Below are 20613 nucleotides of genomic sequence, written 5' to 3' on the forward strand. Positions count from 1 at the left end.
CAAGGATCATACTCGTAAATACCGCTTCCTACTACCTTTCTGATACGACTTTATGCATCTTCCACTTGTAGAAATTGCCGCTTGTGTGATGCGTGAGACTCAATGAGTGTGCCGAGGCTCCAGCTTCAGAGGTAGATGCAAGAATGGATGCTTGCACACGTTTGCTGCCTTGGATTTCAAGCAACGAAGGTTATGTAGGATCTTGCTTTCCATCCCGACATCTGCGGCCACAGGAAGTTGAAAACACCGCATCCCGTCCGATCTGCGAAGTTAAGCAACTTACCGCCTAGTCAGTACTGCGGTGGGGGACCACGCGGGAATCCTAGGTGCTGCAGTTCCTCTTTTCTTTTTGCTTATTGCAGCAGCCTCCCCATTCCCAGGGTTTGCATCGAGCCAAATACATTTTGGTGGAAGTGATAGGAGATCTCGAAGAGAGTTGCGAAGGACGTAACGACGTTATGCGAAGGAGCGTGTTCGAGGGTGGTGCAGTAGCCGGGAAATAACAAATTCACCGGCTAATTCGGCGACAGAGAAAAAAGTTGGCCGCGGGGAAAGCATTCATCGTCGTGTCTTGTGACATTCTTCCCGAATGCACGGACGCTCATACCTCTTGATACGATCTAGCTCAGTGTCTTGGACGTCGGTTCTCTGAAGCTTTATTACTCCATGGACAGGACGGTCACGCTTGTTGCCAAGAATTGGCCTTATCGACAAGCAGCTTGAAGGGTTTCCTGTCGAGACCACGAGTCTCTTCGAGGAACTCGAATCGGTCTCGTCGGACAGATCGTTCCTTCTGCCCACCTGCATCATCAGTCCTATTTGACGGCTGGAACAAGTGGATCAGTAGCTAGAAACGTTGGAAACAGGAACGTGACTCGCCTCGCATCAAGCGTTGCGTCATCATGGGCCAAACTTCAAGCACCTTTATCGACCACGCTGCGGCGACCGTCGAGATCGCTGACCAAGGTACGCTCATCGGTCGAATCGCCCAGGACAATACCACCGGTCAGCTCAAGTCTCAACGTTTCGCCGGCATCCCCTACGCCCAACCACCTCTCGGACCACTCCGATGGAAGAGACCGCAACCTCTACCCACCACCTTTCGCTACGATTCCCACGACAAGCAGTACACTCACTTCGCCTCTCAAAGTCCACAACCGACCAACTACGCCCTCACGAACGGCATCACTTTTCCCGACGGACCCCTCTTCCCGCAGAGCGAAGATTGCCTCTACCTCAACATTTGGTGTCCCGTACGGCCTGATGGATCGAGATTCCCGCACAAGCTTCCGGTGCTGTTCTTCATTCACGGAGGATGGTTGCAGATCGGCAATGCACAAATGTCGTCGGAGAAGGATCCAAGTGATCTGCTACACACTGCTGGATTGGAAGCGATTATAGTGACCACGGCGTATCGGTTGAATGTGTTTGGATTCCTGGCACACGATGCATTACGCAAGGAAGATCCGGATGCTTTGACAGGGAATTACGGCTTCTGGGATCAAAGAGCTGCTCTCGAATGGGTACACACCAACATTCAGCACTTCGGTGGTGACCCGGACAACATCACCGTCAGCGGCCTTTCGGCGGGCGCACACAGTACGCATTCCCAGCTGATGCACGAGTTTGATCTTTCCGTCCGAAACCCTCAGTACAAACCGATCATCAGGAGGGTCTTTTTACAATCGAATGCGGCTATTTGGCCTTCCAAGCCGGTCGAAGAGGCTAGAGATCAGCTTGACGAGCTCGCAAGGCTCCTTAACGTTTCAACAGAGCTGGACGATGAGGAGAAAATCGCACGATTGCGAGAAGTCGATGCCTTGGACATGGTCCGAGTGTTGGCGAAGATGGACATGCACACCTTTCGGGCTACTCGAGATACGAGGCCAGAAGCATTTGTGAAGCCAGACTGGACCAAGGCGATGATGGATGGTCGACTAGCGAGATGGTGCCAGCAGCAGGGGGTTAGCTTTGTTATCGGAGAGTGCGATGATGAAGAGTGGGTCTATCGTTATATCAACACGCCTACAGACAAGGCTGGATTGGTCAGACAGGTCCACAACTACTACACACTGCCGTTGGTGGAGAAGATGCTGCCTTACTACGGTATCCAGGTCGATTCGCAAGCTGCAACAGATGGTCAAGGGTCCGCGAGGACTAGCAGAGGAAAAGCGTCGTCAGCGACAGCGGGGGACCGTTCACTGTACGACACGCTCGGAGTCAAGCCATCAGCCACGACCGCCGAGATCAGAGCTGCCTACCTCGCCCAAGTCCGTCAATATCATCCAGATAAGCTGCAACAGCAAGCTAGTCAATCATCTACCCAAATTGATCCTTCCAAGATCGCGGATTCACCCACCTCCGACAACTTGATCCGTCAACTCAACCACGCATACAAAACACTCAGCGACGACCAGCAGCGTTCACAATACGATGACTCACTCTCAGCAGCACGGACTTCCTCCTCCTCCACAGCATCGCATCCACGTATCTCCGCCACCGTCGACTTCGAATCATTCCAGCTCTCCCACGAGGCAGACCTGATCTTCAGCTACCCGTGTCGATGCGGTTCCTCGTACAACATCTCCGAAGATCAGATCCACAACCGAATCGACATCATCGGCTGCGATGGATGCTCGGAGAATATTCGCATTCGATACGACGAAGATCCTCCGCAAAAGGACGCCGATGAGATCGGTTCCATCTTCGGTCGGGTCTGCAGCGATTCTCAGGTGTACATCGCCGAACGCATGTTCATCACCGACCTGATCCAAGCAGGTTTCCCACCGGAGAGGGTTCTGCGGTATCGGATCAACTATCGTGTCAAGGCGATCGATGCGGTTTTGCCGGGATATGGTGGGGTGAGTCATTCGTTCGATGATTTCGTTTGGTGGTTTGCGTGTTTAAGGGAGGGGGAGGAGAGAGAGAGCGTGAAGCGGTGGTTGAGACCGTGGATGATGTTTGTGAGGGGTGAGGAGGGGGCGAGTGGAGAGTGGTATGCGGGGAGGCAGCCGGATGGGAGGTTGATCAGGGTGCTGGAGAAGGACGGTAGTGTGAGGGTGAGAAGGGACGAGAGGTGGGAGGAGAAGGAGGAATTGATCGAGGCGATGATGCGCGTGAGGAGGGAGCTGGTGGACGAGTGGAGATGAGGCTCATTTTCACTCTTTTGATAGCATGGAGCATCTCCAATAGACATCAAACCTTCAAGTCTTGGTCACCCTGAAATCTATTGCAATCAACAACGCTACAACAGCCATGACAGCTGCGAATGACAGGGAACTCGGCTGATAGTGAAGCAGCGATCGACTTACCTTGAATTACGTTGTTCGTTGACCATCTCATGAACGCCCGTCCTTTCAACTGGTGGTCAGCAGCTCTTCTATCGGGCATCTATTTCGCTTACCTTTGTCTAGCATCACCCCTCTGAGACCAATGTCTTTTTTCATGTGCGCTGTGTCCCGGAAACTTCTTCATATATCATCTCGTCTTTGATGTTCCCGCAGCTTGTCGATCCTTTGCTCGACTCGCACCGGTTTTATTTGACGACATTGTTTGCTAGGACGTTCTCAATTCGAAAAGACTTGCAGAAGCATTTTGCGGTCTCCTTCTTGCCATCTTGCCATACACACACGAGAGAAAACGCATCTTGGTCTTGAAATACATTGACTCCCCGACCGTTGGAACTCTTGAAGCTTGTTGAGGGATACATTTTGATTTTTGGTGTTGACGAGGCACAGCGAGGTGTTTCTTTTCTTGAGAGACAAAAGGGAAAGCGCGCATTGAGGTTTTTTGAGGAAGCACAGGATCGATGGGCATGACAAAGGATACTTGAGGACGTTGGAACAAGAAGAAAAGGCGAGGCAACAGACGCTCGTCACGCAAGCCTGACAACGACACGTGCGTCGTCAAGTGCCGATGACACGCTCAGTATCGGATGCGGTCCACCTCGTCACGCGGAGGACTGTCGAGGTGGCTGCCGAGTCTGCTGCGAGGAGGGGGAACTCGCTCCTCTCTGTCGGCATCGTACCTGTCGCCGCCACGTCTCGGGCTGGGCGAGCGCGAGTACCTAGAGCCACCGCCTCTCCTCGGGCTAGGGGACCTTCTAGGTCGGCGAGGCGGCGAAGGCCTTCTTCTCCAGTCGTCGCGCGAGTCTGCATTGCTGCGCCTGTACGAGTCACCTCCGCGGTAGGACGAGGGACCGGCGCGGTCGTAAGCACGACCGTTGTACCTCTCGCCTCGACCACCACCGCCACCACTCGGGCCGCGGCCAGCAGGTGCACGGTAGCGGTCGTCCGGTCGAACTTCACCCTTGTAAATACCAGGCGTGGGGTCGTGTGGCTTGTGGGTAGTGGAAAAGTCGACACGAATACGTCGGCCATGCAGATCCTTGCCGTTCAAAGCTTCGATAGCAGCCGAGGCACCGTCAACGTCGCGCATGGTGACAAAGCCGAAACCACGCGAACGACCGGAGCGGGCATCGTAGACGACGACGACCTTGTCGACGGGAGCGATGGCGTCGAATTCGTACTCGAGGTCCTTCTCGGTGGTGCGGATGGAAAGACCGAAGCAGCCGAGGACGGTGGTGGGCTCGACCTGCTGAGGAGCACCACGAGGTTTGGGTGGAGGAGTGCGGCGGCGGTCGGAACGCGGAGGTGGAGGGGAGCGGGAGCGGGAGCGGGCACGGTCGCGTCGGTCGTCTCGGTCATAGCGGCGGGCGGCGGGGGATCGCGATCGATCGGCACGTCGACGAGGAGGTGGCGAGCGGCTGCGACTCATGCTGCGGATGGGAGAGCGATCACGACGTCCTGGAACGGGTGTAGCTGAGCGAGAGCGCGAGTAGGATCGTCCGCGAGGAGGAGGCGACTCGGGCCTGCGGTCCTGATCGATATCCTGGTAGTCCGGGACGGTACGACGATCCATGACAACATCGTCACCGGTTGTGTGGGTATCCGAGGCGTCCATGGTCGTAGAACAGGCAGGTATGAGATGGATCGTACGACAGTGGTATAGATGGGGAAGGAAGGACAAAAGAAGATGGGATCAATGTACGTCAGTGTCGGACTCGGGAGGGACGAAACAGGGTCCACACAGTCAAGCGGCACAGATCAAGAATCCTCTCTGCCTGTTCTGTCTACGCTGTGTTTTGGGCTCGTCAGAAACGTACCATGGTTTCCAGAAAGTGCGTGTGTGAGATTTCCTGAGGATGTGTTGGGATGCTGGCCTGGGTATGTGATTGGATACGACGTGCAGGATGCTGCAGACGCGAAACTTTGGTGAGATGAGGTCGCACAAAACGCCAGACGCCAAGTCCCACGACACTTTTTGGTGGCTGCACGGACTCTTCTTCCATCCAGCTCTCAATGTCCCGTGGAGTTTGTTGGTGTCGAAATGTGAGATCGCTGCTCTGAGACTTTCCCCTCATCAATCTGCAAAATCGAGGAAATTCTCGGAACGCTTGCCCGATTCATCTATTTTCAAGCTTTAAATGTTAGGCTTGTTTATCACGCTTGTACCCACCTCATCATGTGATGTATATAGCTCGGCCGATGTTACTGGCGGGCAAAATTTTGTCGAGACCCATGAGCAACTGCAATTTTGTTTTCAAGGCAGAGCAACGTAGGCAACTTGCCAAGTTGAACCCGACGAGGGGCCTAGTCCCAGACAGGCACAATTTCAAGGTGCAAGTGTGAGTTGAGTGGATTTGAGATTCGACTTGGGGGCTTGAGAAGGTGATGCGAGTGCCTGCCAGTCCTGGGAAGTTGAGAGTGAGTGTCCAGATTCCAAGCACCGAACGTAGCGAGTGCATCGAAATCGGTCTCGTCGCTATCACCGTCTCTGCTACCGTCACCATCGTCACCCCTCAAGACATACATCAAAATGGTAAGTAGTGCCACACAACGCACGAACGGGCGACACACCAGCACACACCTGCAGACACGTCGACGACAGCAGCATCCGCTTCACGATGGCAATCATCTTCGGTGCACATACACACATACGCAGCATCGCCAAAGACCAACAGCTTCAGTCACCCAACCATTGATCGGCAGCGACGCTCAAGCAGCATAGGAGCATCGTCCCACAGTCAGCGCACCACACCATCATGATGCCCTCCGACATTGCATCCGTCATTTGCAATGCAGAAAGGGTGTGCCATCGCGGATTTAGCAGCACCTACAGTGGAAGGACTCGGGGATCATGACACGGACATTTGGTACACACAGGATGGGACGAGAATGAGGTGTCGTTGCGATACAAGATGAGTGACACCATTGCTCGGGCTTTGCCGTCATCGATTCATTCGCGGAGGATTACGGACGGATGGCGGATCGTGGAATAAAGTCCTTCGTCGCAAAGGACAAACACCGGAGTAGTGGCCACACACAGCACATCTTCGAACATGCAGCGGTACCAGCATCCGCCTGCTATTGCCGACACCAAACATTCATTCCGGCATTGCACTCGCACCAAAGCCTCTCACACTGGCATCAGAGACAACTCCCCGGAGCCTCTCAACCACTCCAGCTATCTTCGTCGAGATGCTGTCGTCGCCCGTTCATGCCCCAGCAATGCCTCCATGATCTGTCTTGCTCATCATCGCCTATTCGATTGTCTATCGTCGTATTGTCTTCACGCCTACAGGGTATTGATATCGCCAAGAAGCACGTCAAGAACGGTCAGCGTACCGCTCCCAAGAGCCAGGACCCTTACCTGCTGCTCCTGGTCAAGGTAAGTTTCAACACACAGCCAAGCACAGGCCTACGAGACAAAGAGAGATATCGACGCTTGCGATAGTGTCGAATCAGCTAGCGGAGAACAGACAGGCGTCAAAGGACGCAATGGCGAACGCCGGATTTGATTGAAACGGAGGATCATAATGCTCGCCAACGCATTCGGAACCCGAAGGTTCTAGAGAGCAGACAACCAGCGACAGTTGGCCGAGTGGGAAAGCAGCAGCCTTGGGTTTTGGAAAGCGTACACTGCAGCGGGCGTCGGGAAACTCTCTTTGTCATGGACACTTGATCACAACGACCACGTACTGACCTTGTCATCCTTCCGCATGCGCCTTTTCCACCTCGACCGTTCAATCGCACCACAGCTCTACCGCTTCCTCGCTCGCCGCACCGACAGCCGATTCAACAAGGCCGTTCTCCGCCGACTCTACATGTCCAAGATCAACCAGCCTCCCGTCTCCGTGTCGCGCGTCATCTACCTGACCAAGTCGCAGGGCGGTGTTGCCGCTTCGGCCTCCGAGACCCCCAAGACTGTCGTCGTTGTTGGCACCATCACCGACGACAACCGAGTCCTCGAGCTTCCCAAGCTCTCGGTCGCCGCTCTTCGATTCACCAACACCGCACGTGCCCGCATCGAGGCTGCCGGTGGTGAGTGCCTCACCCTCGACCAGCTCGCCACCCGTGCCCCCACCGGTAGCAACACCGTCCTCATCCGTGGCCAGAAGAACGCCCGCGAGGCTGTCAAGCACTTCGGTTTCGGTCCTCACAAGAACAAGAAGCCCTACATCCGGGCCAAGGGCAGGAAGTTCGAGAAGGCTCGTGGTCGTCGTGCTTCGCGTGGTTTCAAGGTGTAAATAGCCTTTCAAGACCATCCGAGATACAAGTCACCCTTTCGCTCCCGCTTCTTCGATTATCGACACTTGTTTGTCGGTTCATGCACATCATACACACACACCCAAAAAACGAATTCATGCTCGAGACACGGGAAGCCGCCACCGTCTTTGGTCCCATACTCTCGACGTGCATTCGATAGCACCCTTATTCATGTTCACTCATACACACACACTCACGCACACACACCTGCTACGCATCAATGCAGAATTGTACTTTGTTCGATCATCCTTCCGTGTGTGCCCATTCTGAGTCTGACTGTGCGTGAAACACCGTCACGACCATTTTTACACATTCGTCTCAGGATATCCAAGGTGGAAAAAGGTGGAAAGGGTTGCAATGCGACATGATACAAATACAAAAGTAGAGTAGTTGGAAGGAAAATTGTGTAACAGCAAAGGCATTCATGCGCCGATGTACTCTTTTCGCAGCTGCTTCTTCTTAGCCTGCAAGATAATCTTCTCGATAGCGGTACGATCTGGCACCGTTGGAGGTTGCAAGTCTTCGGCGGTGAAGATCGAGTAGGCCATGCTGGGGGTCGCTGCGGGTTGTGACTGTTGCGGAGATTGATCGGCGGTTGTGACTGGTTGACCTTGTTCGTTCTTTCGTCTTTTTGCGTCGGAGTGAGCGTCGTCGTCGGTGGGCGAGCGCTTGTTGGAGGTCTCCGTGTCCGCCGCCTGCGACGATTCGGGTTGGACGTAGGCGGTGGAGAACGATGCTTCGACGGCTTGCATGGTCTCCTTCCAAGGTTTGGGAGATGGTCTTGGGATCTGGGGTACTTCGATCCCTCCAATCGATTGATCATCGTCATCACTGATGTCCATCTCTTCATCTTCTTGGTTTCTTCTTCGAATGTCGTTCCTGAGTCCAGTCACGACTTGTAGGAACCTCTCGTTCCACTCCGCCTCCTCCGCCTTGCCTTCTTCATCCAACAAGACACCGTCATCTTCGTCTTCATCACCATAGTAACTAGGTGGTAAGTTTCGAAACCTTTCGAACCTCTCCTCCCTCCTCCTCCCCTCCTCATCCTCCTCCCTGCTAGTGAACAACTCCTTGACTCCCGGCAAATCCTTCGCCCTACCAAAGTACTTGTACCCACCTCTCCCCACCGCTGCCCCCGCATCTCCACCCAGCATACTCGGCACCGAGCGTTTGTAATTCGCCCCACCCAACGACAGAATCTGGTTCTCCCAGTGGTGCTTCTCGCGCAGGAGCTTGTTGATCTCATCGTTGAGATCCCTCACCTCGTAATCGGTGAGACCGAAATCTTGGATCTTGGATACTTTGCGGGAGATTTCGCGGATGACGTCGGAACGCCACTTTTCGCATTCTTTGAGCGAGGTGACGGAGGAGGCGAGACGAGGACGAGGCTGGGGTTTGGTGGAGAGACCGAGGGAGCTGGCTTGGGCTTCGCGGAAGCGGTACAGCATGGACTGCGCTTTTTCTTGATTTCGCGCCATGGTGAAGGTGGGACTGTGCCGCCAGTAGGGACTGGTGCGGCGGATGGGAAGGGTTGGAAGTGAGGTGGTCGGAAGGTTGAAAGCTGGACGAGGTGAGAAGGAGGGCAATGGTGCGGTTGCTGTGGAGATTTCTCAAAACTCCAACAGAATTCCGTTTTCCGAATCTTGCTCCTCGCGTCGCCTCACTTGACGTAGTGTTTCCTCGTCCTCGTCCTCGTCGTCGGCCTCTACTTGACGCCTCTTTCTGACATCCACCTCTCTCAATCTCCTCCTCTTACTCATCGAGTCGTCAGCAACCTCCTCCGTTTCACGCATTCGCTTCATGAACCTCTCAATACGCTGAGTAGCCCAACCTGTATAAAAAGCAACGCTCGAAAAAGGTCAATGTCTCAATCCAGTCTTTCTCAAATACAGGCGCATGCCAATCCTTTAGTGCGGAGGCGATCCAGTTCGCCGAAGAACCGAGTCGCTGCATATCGAATGATTCATGGTATCGTTGAGTGTGTTCGCGTGTGCAGCTACAATAGTACAAAAGGTCTTTTCCTCGTCCGTTGTTTGTCGAGGTAGTACAGGTATGATTCTCAAAAGTGGGTGCAAACGAAATCGAAGCGCAGGGGATCAACGCCCAAACCCTGTTGGAGCAAGCGACTTACGTGTGGGTTTCAACAGCTGACTTCTCTTCGCCATCTGGACATCGTGTTCAAAGGCGACCACGATCGCCTGGTCCGAGCCGTAGGCATGCTCGTCCGAGATGACCTCGCCACCATATCGTTTGAGCACGTACGAGCCCAGGTTGCCCTTCTTGACATCCTTGAAGGACCAGCTGACGACATATGCTCCGGTACTGGTGACGATTGACGTCTCCTGGTCGGAACCCGTGTTGAAGCGCGCCGGGGAGAAGGAGATGGCCGAGCCCATAAAGGCGACGTGCGATGGTTTGAGCGTGAGACGCTTTGGCTGTGGCTTGGCATCGGCGGGGAAGGAACGATCAAATCCGAGCTGACCTTGGTAGCGACCCGAGCCGATGAGCGTATCGATGAGAAGAAGGTAGGTCTTGCAGGTAGCGATGATGTAACGACCATCTGCGGAGACATCGATGCCCAGGATCGGATCTCCGAGCGCTGGCAGCGCCGTCTTTGCGTTCTTGCCGATCGAGTCAAAGAGACGAATGTCACCCTTGTTGGAAGCGACGGCCAGACGGCCCTTGCTGTCGGTGGCTGCCACCGAGAAGTCGTTCTTGGACGCGTACTGCTTGAACTCCGAGTCGACCAATTTGTTGCCAGAGAGACGCGGGTCGATACGGTAGATGCCATTGTGACTGTGTCCGATCATGGTCTTTTCGGCCGTCATCTGAGCGTACTTGTTGTTGGCGACGACATTGTTGATCTGGACGTCGTCGTGCACCTTCCATTCGTCGACGATCTTGCCGTATTCAAGGTCCATGTTGAAGATGGCGTTCTTGTTGGATGGATCCATCAACACCATCTGCGCGTCCTGGTTGTGAAGCATCATCTTGAGCGGCCTGAAGCCCTTGCCGCTGGGTGTGCCGACGTTGTTGATAGTGGTGTCGTGCTCCAATTTGTTGTCGTCGGTGTGACGGAAGACACCGATCTTGTCACCTCGGGCGACAAAGGAGCGGTCAAACTTGTAGCCGACAGCGAGCAACGAGTTGACGTCCTGTTGACCCGCCAAGAGCGAAGTCGACTCTTGAGGCCAAGACGATTCTTCTGAGCGTGCTCGGCCAGTCTGGAGTGCAGCTGCCACTTCCTCTTCGTCGTCATCCTCTTCCTCCTCTTCCCTTGCCGTGCGCACCGACTCGTTGCCATCCTCGCTCTCGCTAATGTCATCGACGTCCATTGGCTCACCTGCTTCGAAAGCGGTCTCTGCGTAAGCGCGGTCGTCGCTCTTTGCCTTTGCCCATGGCTCCTCGTTCTGTGTTTCGTACATGACCTGTGAGAAGCCCTTCTGAAAGTGCGAGTAGGCTTCCTGATCCTCGAATCTGAGCAGCCACGAGAAGCACTGGCGGTCGTCGGTAAAGTAGTTCCACACTGCCGAGGTCTGTTCGGGAGAGAAGTTCATGTTCATGTCGCTCTCCACCTTTTGCGCTAGCCAGATTTTGTCGGCACCTTTGATGGACAGCCAGAAGAGGTAGCGACCAGCCTCGAGAACACGGACGTCGACTTTGCGTTCCTGGACGAGGAAGTACTGCGATTTGAGGTCGTAAAGGTAGAGATCGGCGCGGGCTGAGAAAACAGTGCTGTTCTCATCGATCTGCGGTCCTGCAGTATCGGCGACTGGTGCAATGGTTGCAAGTACGGCAGGAGCCGGCTTGACGTCCTGTTCAGACTTGGCGGCGGTGGTTGTCGCTGTGGAAGCAGATGTGGATGCTGCTGAGCCGATACCCGCATCTTCGAGCTTTCTGTCGAGCTGCTTCTTGTTTTCGCGCTTGAGCTGCTGATCGGCCTCGTCCTTGTATCTGAGCTGATCCAGATCCTCCTCGGTGGCGCGTTCGTGGCTGGTGCGGGACGCGTGCTCGTAGACGCATTGCAGGAATGTGATTTCGAAGATGGTAATGGTGACCTCGTTGACCTGCTTGTTGTCGATGACGAATTCGAGCAAGTCCTGGTCGTCGCCATCAAGGTCCCTCCAGACGATGGTGCGCTCTTTGCCGCGAGTGGAGAGGCGAAAGTCGAGCGCCTGATCGATGAGGTAGGCGCGTTCGTCCTCGAGGTCGTCGTCATCGGCGAGCTCGGGCTGCGAGTCTTGGTATGCTTTGGTGACTACGAGCTGGTAGTGGTACTCTGCGGTTGTTCTGCGGATGGCAAGGACGGCGTCTTCGTAAATGCATTCGCGTGAGCCTTGTGGGCCATTTGGACGAACGAGGTAGAGGGAGCCTGCGGGAACCTGGATCAACTCTTGATTGTTGGCATCACCCCAGATCTTGCCAAAGAGGCTCTTGAGCATAAACATGCTGGCAAGACCAATAGCAGCAGCGGCTGGAAGCGAAAGATGTGGGGGAGCGAGGAATAGGAGATGGTGGTGGAAAGGCGGAAAGGTTGGCGCTGCGAGTTGCCCATGTGCAAGTCGCCTCTAACTCGCGGTGAGCTTGGACCCTCTTCGTGCTTGTCAGTTGGCGCCGCACTTCTTTTTTGGATGAACGACACTTTTTTGTGGAGCGTGAGATATGGAAAGAGGAGGCACTCAATCAGTGTCTTTGTGTTGGTCCTGTGGTTGTCTCCCATGAAAAATGACGTGCAGCACCCTCCATCACAACGACTCAGCATTTCGCCACTCTACGTGCCAGGATGTAACATGTCACAACGCCGCAAACCGCGCCTGCAACGAGAAGCGCACGTCGAGCATCACGTGGAATTTCGAGGCTCGGATTCAGCTAAAGAGCAATATCAATCTAACATGCTCGCTCTGTGCCATTCGAGGTGAGAGACAACGAGAAGAAAGGAGAGAGAAAAAACTTGTGTGCCGTTACAGTATCGCGCGCCGCGACACTCTCAAGAAGACATTCTCACTCTCTCACGACGCAGGCTCAGTCTGGAACTCTGGAGACGCAGCCGACCCAAATCCTGCACATTGCTCGACATCAGATACATCTTTGTCGACCTCCTTCTTCCTCCCTCCTACTCATGTCATCCAAAATGGCGAGCTTCCAACTCCCACAGTTGCAACCGGACAACGATCTCTGGGGTCCCGCTTCGGGCTCCAACGCCCTCCCCTCCGAGCTCAAGGACATCCCCTTTGCTCCTTACGCAAAGAACGACAAGGTAGGCCGCATTGCCGACTGGAACAACGCTTCGGGTGCATCCAACGACGCTGCCAACGCCCGTGGTGGACGACAGGGACGTGCACGCGATGTTCAGCAGAACTTTGGTACCTCGGCCGCTTCCTCCGCCTTTGCTTACTTCCACGGTGATGACGAAGCTTCCTTCTCCGTTGTCGACAACACCCGCACTGCTGCTTCTCGTCGCGGCGGACTGGGTCAGATGGGTCAGCGTGGTGGACGTGGTGGTCGCGGTGGCGCTGGTGCTGCTGGTGGACGTGGTGCTGCCAAGTTTGGCGCTGGTGCGGGACGTGGTGGAGCTCGTGGCGGTCGGGGTGGTGCTCGCGGTGGTCGCGGCGGTGGACGATTCGGTTGGAAGGAGTGGGACAAACCCCAGCGTATCCGCGAAGCTTCCGTCACCGTTGGTCAGGACTGGGACCAGGTGGAGGAGATCGACTTCGTTCGCCTCGGTAAACTTCATCTCGCCGTCGAGGAGCCCGAGGACATCTCCTCCTACGGCACGCTCTTTGAGTACGACCGATCCTACGACCGTGTCACCGTCAAGACCGCTCAGGCTCTTTCTTCCATCGACCGCATCCGCTACAACCCCACCACCTCCGAGGACCCCGTCATCCAGGACATCGCCGCCAAGCAGGATGCTCAGATCTTCATGACCGACTCCATCCTCGCTCTGCTCATGTGCGCCACTCGTTCCGTCTACTCGTGGGACATCATCATCACAAAGACCGCCGATGGCAAAGTCTTCTTCGACAAACGTGACGGCGGACCGTTCGACTATCTCACCGTCAACGAGAACGCCCTCGACCCACCCAGCGAGGCTCCCGAAGGCAAGGAGAACGAAGCGGCCTCCAAAGCCAACGCGCTCAACACCCCCTCCGCGCTCAGTCTCGAAGCCACCTACGTCAACCAGAACTTTGGTTTCCAGATCGTCAACGAGAAGAACACGTACAAGCTCGAGAACGAGAACCCCTTCTATTCTTCCGACGAGACCGATCCGCTGGCGTCGTGTGCATACCGATACCGAAAGTTCAATCTCTCTTCGGAGGAAGCCGACCCTGTCGAGCTCATTGTTCGTACCGAAGTCGACGCCTACACCGTAGGTGCATCCAAGGAGAAGCAGCTCATCACCATCAAGTCGCTCAACGAGTTCGATGCCCGCGCCCAAGGTGCCGGTGGTGCCCTCGACTGGCGACTCAAACTCGACTCTCAACGAGGTGCCGTCGTCGCCACCGAGATGAAGAACAACTCGTTCAAGCTCGCCCGCTTCGCCGTCCAATCCCTGCTCGCCGGTGCCGACAGCATGAAGTTGGGCTACATCTCGCGTGCCAACCCCAAAGACGCCTCCCGCCACATGATCCTCGGTACCTCCTGGTTGAAGCCCAGAGAACTCGCAGGTCAGATGGCCATCAACCTCGGAAACGGTTGGGGCATCGTCCGAACCATCGCCGATCTCGCTAGAAAGGCCGAACAGGGCAAGTACGTCTTGTTGAAGGATCCCAACAAGCAGACCATCAGGATGTACAAGGTCCCCGCCAACTTTGGCGAGGAAATCGACGACATTGCCGAGGAAGACGAGGACGACCAGCTCGACGCTTAACCGGCTGCCTTCTCTCACATGTAATTATGTCTCGCTCTGTTATGAAAACATCACGTTGGATCATCGTGCTTCCCAGATTTGAATTGTGACCGTGGCGATACAAGCTTGACAATGACAATGTGTGAGGATCGTGTGTGCTTACATGGTGTGATTGCGTTTGTCAAGGATCAATGCAAAATAATCGAGTGTTTGGCAATCCCATTACCGAACAGAAAGGACAATGCAAGGAGAGCGTCGCGAACATTGCCGAACTACATCTGTTGCGCTGCTGCAGCCTGATGCGAGGCAATGGACTGCTGATGTTCCTGAGAAAGATGCGCGAGCTGATGTTGGTGCTGATGACGCTCGACCTGATGCTGGTGCCCATGTTCTTGCGGTAGATGCTGGTTGTGTTGCTGAGGCTGGCGTGCATGCTCCAGCTCGGACTGATGCAGATTCTGTTGCAACGCCGCGTCGACGTGCGAAATCTGAGGCTCGCCGCCCTCGGATGCTTCTCCTTGCATCCCACGTCTGCTCTGCAGCTGAACGACTTGTTCGTGTTCATCTGCATCCTCCAATTCGTCCTCTGCGTACGTTTGATCGCCGTAATCGCCGTCGTGGCGATACTGACCATCGCCCGTCTGCTGATAGTAATCTGCAAAGTCCTGCGGATGTCCGTCAAAATACTCTGCCTGCTGTGGATCTTCCATCATCTCGTCCTCTTCCGGATCGATGCGGAGGAATGGATGCTGCAGCAGCTCGGCAGCTGTCTTGCGTCGAGTACAATCGACGTGCAGGCACGACTTGACCATGTCGAGTGCATCTGCTACATCGCGCGAGTACTGCTCTGGATCGTGATGCGCGCCCGGATTTCTGAGTTCCGGGTTGAGTCGGTTGATGAAATCGGTGAGCGAGCCCGAGTTGCCGACGCTGGGGATGGTGCAATGGAAGGTGCGGTTGTGCAGCATGGCGCACGTCTCCATCCGTGACTTGCCGAAAATGACGGCAATCTCGAGCAGAGCTTCGACGTCGTCATTCGAGTTGAAGACGGGGAAGCGTCGGATCAGGAGTGTGAGCAGGATCACACCGGCGGACCAAATGTCGATGGCGACCGTCTGATCCTGACATTTGAAGAGTACCTCTGGCGCTCGGAAGCCCCTGGTTCCCGCACGATTGGCTCGAACGCCTTGACGTCCGTCGTAAACAATGTATCCGACGCGTTCGGGAGGTGGATCCATGACGCCGGACTTGGAAGAAGAAGTGACCAGAGCATCTGTGTTTGCGACAGCTGCAGCCGATGCCGAGTTCGCAGCCGTCGCGCTGCTTTCTGAGGGCGGCGGTATGCCCGACAGAGGCTTGCCCGGCTCGAACCAGATGGAATCAACAGCGCGATTGATCTCCTTGGTGCCGTGCGGATGCTGTGGTGTTGGGCACGTGTGGTGACACTTGCCTCGCCACTCTGTGGCCTCGAAGCGCTCGGCCAAGCCAAAATCACACAAAGTGCCATGACCCGTGGTGGGATCGTATAGGAAATTGGCGGGCTTGATGTCGCGATGCATGATGCCCGCCTCGTGAACGCTTTGCAAGGCCGAAAAGAGGCAACGGAAGTAGTACTTGAAATCGCCGAGCGGCATCTCCTTGTAGTAGTCTCGAAAGTCGCGGTGACGGCTGTAGGGCATGACGGCGACGATTTGGTCCTCGGAGCGAAAGGCGGTGATGAGGTAGGAGACGTATTCTGCAGGACGCAGATCTTCCATGATGGAGAGCTCGTTGAAGATGCGCTGAGGGCTCGAGGTGACGTAGATCTTCTTGAGCGCTACATGACAGACGCCCTTGCGCAAAGGATCGAGTGGGCCACGCTGAATCCAATCGTCATTGTCAAAGACGAGATGCTGCAGGTCGATGGCCTTGTAGACGGACGAAAAGGTACCTTCGCCAAGCCGATCGACGATGCGGTAGTAGTCACTGAGCCCATCGATGGAGGTTTCGAGATCTTGAATCTCTTCTTGGAGCTTGACCAGCTCGGCATGCCTCGCATCGTCGCTAGAGGTGTTGAGCGGCGGATATGTGGTGTCTTCTGTAGCGTCATCTGCGTCATCTGAGGTTTCGGCAACTTCATCTGCTGTTGCATCATCGGGCTCGTCGTGCAGATCGGCAGTAGGCTGCCTGGAAGGCTCTTGCGGCTCGGTATGCTTGTGGCCGTGATGCAACGCTGTCGAGTCGATGTATGCATTGTGTGGACGTGGTTGAAGGGGTGCATGTTGGGGCTGGAGGACAGCACGCATCATGTCTGCGCTGGTGGTGGCTGGTGGGGTCTGTTCGATGCTTTCTCTTGGTGGTTCGTGGGTGGATAATGGTTCTGAGTTTGGCCGAATGCTTGCTGGTGGAGATTGAGATGGATGCTGCGAAGGAAGTAATGAAGTTGGTGCTTGGTCTGCCGAGGGAGGGAGCGCCGCAGTTTGTGCCGAGGCTGCAAGAGCGTCTGGCTGCACCTGCTGCTGTTGTGCAGGCGCTGTGAAGTCAGGGACACTGTGGTGAGAGTCTGTCATGACGAAGAAATGACTCGTTGGGCTTGGGCAGCGACACGAGAGCGCTGTCGTGCGCTGATTTGCCGGCTCCTGCTGAAATGCTTGATGAGCGTTCGACCAGGTATATGCGCTGTGCAGCAGTGAGTGGCTGTATGCTGTGGCTGAGCCTACTTGCGCTGGCAAGGCTGCAGCATCACTGTTTCGTGGCGCTGTGACCTGTGACTGCGGCGACTCAGGACCCCTAGTCCTTCGATCCGTGATCGTCGGGGGACAGGCGAAGGATGACTGACTTGTGACGTCCCTCAATGGCGTGGCGTCGAAGAAAGCTGGCCGCAATAATCGTAGGTAGCCAAGTCGGTCGTGGGTTGCTGTGCCAAGATGGAGTTCCGTGTCTAGACCAAACAGTGGACCTTTGCAATCGGGTATGGCTGGTGCCTCGAAGCGTGTGATTGATCGTCGTTCTGTCAGCGTTGATACGAGAATGTGATGAGAATGGGTGTTGTTGCGGCTGCTGTCCGAGAAGCCTTGTTTCGCGTACATCACACACCAAAGCACGAGGGTCCACATATCGGGAGCCATATTGACGGCTTTGATTGAGACATGGAGACGCGCTCTTGACGCCCAAACATGGTCTCTATCAAAATTCGAAATTCTAGCCTGACATGGAAAGACCAACACTCATCACGCCGCGTCTCGAAAGTTGAGGAAGAAGAGCAACACGACGCAGAATTCTTCGCGGCGCAAGCCGAAACCTCGTGGAATATATTGCATTCCTCCACTTTGATCCCAAAGCTGCGTCCACCTCATCCACCATTCGCAACCTGATCAACCCTCCTGAGTCCACTCAAATCAAGGCTCATCATCGGAACGGCTCCGATCAGCAGCCATGGCCGGGCGGCCTCCATCTCCGGGAGACGACGTGAGTTGAACGCCAGCAAAAGTACAGCGCGCACTGATCGTCTAACGCCTTGACCCCACTGACGTCCTCATGCTCGTGTCTGGCTTTCGCATTCCTAGGCTACACCCTTTCTGTTGAGAGTCTACGTCAAACCAGCTCCCTTCAGACCTCTAGAGCACTTTCATCCGGATGCACGCCCTCTTCGAGATGAGTTCAAGCTATACGTTTGGTAAGCTGTTCCGTCGCTCGCTAAGCTGGCGCATGTCACTCGTCGCTGACCAGCTACTATTACCCCTCTCTTGTCCGTCTACATCTCGCAGGAAGACCATCACGCTGAGAGAGGTGACACACATGCTCTACGATGCAGATCCTGCCGTCTCTTCGCCCCTCTCGTTACATGCCTTCAGACACGTCTTCTGGAACGACCGGCTGCACGAATTCGATTCCAGGCCCGTCGGCGTCGGGATTACCCGCGTGCCTTTAGCTAGCATAACGACCCTTCTGTCGGAACTGGACTCCGAGCAGGGCAGCATGGACGTGGATCAGGCTGATGGACGCCATCAGGTCGAGAATGAAACGATGGCAAAGCAACTCGGCTGGGATCTATTGCAAGACGAAATCGACGAAGACGCAGCCGGCATTGTGCTCTCTGACCTTGGTCTCGCTGATGGAGACCTGCTCGATTGCGTTATCAAGCCAGATCCCAGCTTGGCCATGGCACCCAAGCAGCCAAGAGCAACGGGACGGGATAGAGCAGCCGACCATTTCGCTCCCCCGCGGCGCTGATCACCCAAGGTTGAACCTTGACCACGAGCCAACATCTCTTGTACTTTTATCAACATCATCCAGACTGATTTCGCACAACCGCAATATATACCCCTTTTTCCACATCGATCACGACAACGCTCAGGTTTCTCGGGAGGAAGATGACTTCAGCATGCACACAAGCAATCGGAGAATGATGATAGAGTTGGGTGGCCGATGAACAGCCTAATTTTGGATTGGAAAGGGGTGTCAAAGCGAACTCGACGAGAACTATACAACGACAGCAAGGAAAAGCGAGGCAAGCAAGAATCGCAGATTGTCAGCTTATGGTTCATTGAAGACAATATCACAGAGCCGGGCTGAACTTCCTCCGCATCCTGCAGTTCCACTTCCAGTTCTGAACCACCATGCTCTGGCTCGATGTCAGACGTTTATAATGATTCCGGATAGGGTGTTTTCTTCTCTGTACCCGTCCGCAAATGGAAGGGCACCATCCGTTGAGGGAGTCCTGTGATTCATCATTGAATGAGCAAAGAGCAAAGCCACCGGTTCACCCACTAACCACCTTACGTCGTCCACCGTATCTGTTCCGCCATGATGCATGCAGTCGACCCATTCCGTTCCCCTCCTACACAGTCAAAACGCTCTGCAGCTCGTGATCAAGGGTCGGAATACTAACCTTCTAGCGAATGACCGACATGTTCATCAATCATACAAACAGCCAAGCATGCATTGCTTAACGGCTCTTGAAGTACTCGAGGAGGACGTTGAGACCCTCAGACTCCTCACCGTAGTCCTTGACGACGACGCAAGAGCAGCCGACGACCTTACGGGGGTTACCCTCGCGGTCGATCTTGCAGAGACCGGCCCAGGTGCCGAGGGTCTTGGGGTCGGAAACCTTGAGCAGGTCGATCTTGTGCTCGTTGCAGAGGGCCTCGATGAGCTTGAGGTACTCGGGCTCGTTGCAGGTCTCGACGAGAACGCAGAGGTGGGCCTGACGACGGTCAAGAGCCTTGGCGCACTCACGGAGACCACGGGCGAGACCGTCGTGGATGAGAGCCTTCTTGAGGACCTCCTGGAGAGCATCCTCGATGGACATGGCGCCCTTGGCGGGAGCGGCCTCGGCGACCTCGACCTCCTCGACCTGCTGGGGGACCTCCTCAACGTCGGACATTTTGTGATGAATGGAAAAGGTTGGCTTCTTCGAAAGGGATCGCTAAAAAGATTGAACGATAAGGCGATTCCTACTCAGCACGGAGGGTGAAGAATCGGAATACGAAAGGTAAAGATGTGGGTGGATGGTGTACGGGAGCAGCGTCGATGAGCACCGTTTGCATTGATCACACAAAGCGCCGCTTCTCCAGCTGCAGGCAGACTTTGCCTGGCTTGATTCGATTCCTGAAGCTTTCTCGCCTGCGATGCCAGACGTGGAACAAATTCCATCGGGCAGCACTGTCAGATCTTCCTCGAGCCACCTTTACCTCCCACCGAGCGACCGCTCAAGAACCTCGAATAAGACGTTCTATTTTGCACGTGATCTACAAGTATTACTGTAAAAAAAACGAAATCCGCTTCTGTAGCGTTGAATAAAGTATGTTGAATTCTTTCGAGATTTTGAAATAGTTTTAGGAGGGAGGCAGGAGAGCACTCTTCGAATCTTTCCCTCGATTTTGGATCCCTCGATGGCAGCCAGTCACTGATTGAGCAGCTAGAGGGCGGGCCAGCACAGGCTGCAGCACCTGCGAGCAGGGCCTGAGCCAGTGGGACTGCGAGGAGAGCAAAACCTCGAATTCGCGAAGACCTCGAATTGCGATCCAAGAGACTGAGCCTGAGTTGCAGTTTGTGATTGTGGCAGTTGCCAGTGTGTGTGGGTCTCTCGAGTCTGTTCATCATCCAGCTCGTCGTCACCACCATCCCTCAAGACCGTCACCCGTCCCTCTTTCTTCACCGTTTCTTCACCGTACA

The 20613-nt window shown here is 55.0% G+C and overlaps 9 protein-coding genes and 1 non-coding gene across 10 annotated transcripts; 5 read left to right on the forward strand and 5 right to left on the reverse strand.

Annotated features, from left to right (window-relative positions):
• The first annotated feature begins 223 nt into the window (after window positions 1-223).
• On the forward strand, window positions 224-338 carry PHSY_007537. Its single transcript, XR_001099836.1, has one exon. It is a non-coding gene; the product is annotated as a 5S ribosomal RNA (ribosomal RNA).
• Window positions 339-902: 564 nt separating this feature from the next.
• Window positions 903-3272, forward strand: PHSY_004502 (carboxylesterase; the record flags this gene model as incomplete). The annotated part of the gene is made up of 2 exons (XM_012335115.1): window positions 903-2861; window positions 3174-3272. 2 exons carry the CDS (start codon window positions 903-905, stop codon window positions 3270-3272), a joined length of 2058 nt encoding a protein of 685 aa, XP_012190505.1.
• A 652-nt stretch (window positions 3273-3924) lies between these two features.
• On the reverse strand, window positions 3925-4962 carry PHSY_004503 (RNA recognition motif containing protein; the record flags this gene model as incomplete). The annotated part of the gene is made up of 1 exon (XM_012335116.1): window positions 3925-4962. The coding sequence occupies one exon, from the start codon at window positions 4960-4962 to the stop codon at window positions 3925-3927; it is 1038 nt and encodes a 345-aa protein (XP_012190506.1).
• Window positions 4963-5732: 770 nt separating this feature from the next.
• Window positions 5733-7588, forward strand: PHSY_004504 (60S ribosomal protein L18; the record flags this gene model as incomplete). Its single annotated transcript, XM_012335117.1, has 4 exons — window positions 5733-5880; window positions 6051-6148; window positions 6643-6729; window positions 6914-7588. 4 exons carry the CDS (start codon window positions 5733-5735, stop codon window positions 7586-7588), a joined length of 1008 nt encoding a protein of 335 aa, XP_012190507.1.
• Window positions 7589-8029: 441 nt separating this feature from the next.
• Window positions 8030-9085, reverse strand: PHSY_004505 (arg-6 protein, mitochondrial precursor; the record flags this gene model as incomplete). The annotated part of the gene is made up of 1 exon (XM_012335118.1): window positions 8030-9085. One exon carries the CDS (start codon window positions 9083-9085, stop codon window positions 8030-8032), a length of 1056 nt encoding a protein of 351 aa, XP_012190508.1.
• Window positions 9086-9217: 132 nt separating this feature from the next.
• PHSY_004506 (vacuolar import and degradation protein) lies at window positions 9218-12055 on the reverse strand (the record flags this gene model as incomplete). The annotated part of the gene is made up of 2 exons (XM_012335119.1): window positions 9218-9438; window positions 9739-12055. 2 exons carry the CDS (start codon window positions 12053-12055, stop codon window positions 9218-9220), a joined length of 2538 nt encoding a protein of 845 aa, XP_012190509.1.
• A 671-nt stretch (window positions 12056-12726) lies between these two features.
• PHSY_004507 (hypothetical protein) lies at window positions 12727-14478 on the forward strand (the record flags this gene model as incomplete). The annotated part of the gene is made up of 1 exon (XM_012335120.1): window positions 12727-14478. One exon carries the CDS (start codon window positions 12727-12729, stop codon window positions 14476-14478), a length of 1752 nt encoding a protein of 583 aa, XP_012190510.1.
• A 251-nt stretch (window positions 14479-14729) lies between these two features.
• On the reverse strand, window positions 14730-17552 carry PHSY_004508 (likely protein kinase; the record flags this gene model as incomplete). Its single annotated transcript, XM_012335121.1, has 1 exon — window positions 14730-17552. The coding sequence occupies one exon, from the start codon at window positions 17550-17552 to the stop codon at window positions 14730-14732; it is 2823 nt and encodes a 940-aa protein (XP_012190511.1).
• A 319-nt stretch (window positions 17553-17871) lies between these two features.
• Window positions 17872-18669, forward strand: PHSY_004509 (histone deacetylase complex protein; the record flags this gene model as incomplete). The annotated part of the gene is made up of 3 exons (XM_012335122.1): window positions 17872-17904; window positions 18003-18112; window positions 18204-18669. The coding sequence occupies 3 exons, from the start codon at window positions 17872-17874 to the stop codon at window positions 18667-18669; spliced, it is 609 nt and encodes a 202-aa protein (XP_012190512.1).
• A 715-nt stretch (window positions 18670-19384) lies between these two features.
• On the reverse strand, window positions 19385-19747 carry PHSY_004510 (40S ribosomal protein S12; the record flags this gene model as incomplete). Its single annotated transcript, XM_012335123.1, has 1 exon — window positions 19385-19747. One exon carries the CDS (start codon window positions 19745-19747, stop codon window positions 19385-19387), a length of 363 nt encoding a protein of 120 aa, XP_012190513.1.
• Between the last annotated feature and the right edge of the window lie 866 nt (window positions 19748-20613).

This window comes from Pseudozyma hubeiensis (genome assembly GCF_000403515.1).
Source record: "Pseudozyma hubeiensis SY62 DNA, scaffold: PHS45, whole genome shotgun sequence".
Taxonomy (NCBI): domain Eukaryota; kingdom Fungi; phylum Basidiomycota; class Ustilaginomycetes; order Ustilaginales; family Ustilaginaceae; genus Pseudozyma; species Pseudozyma hubeiensis.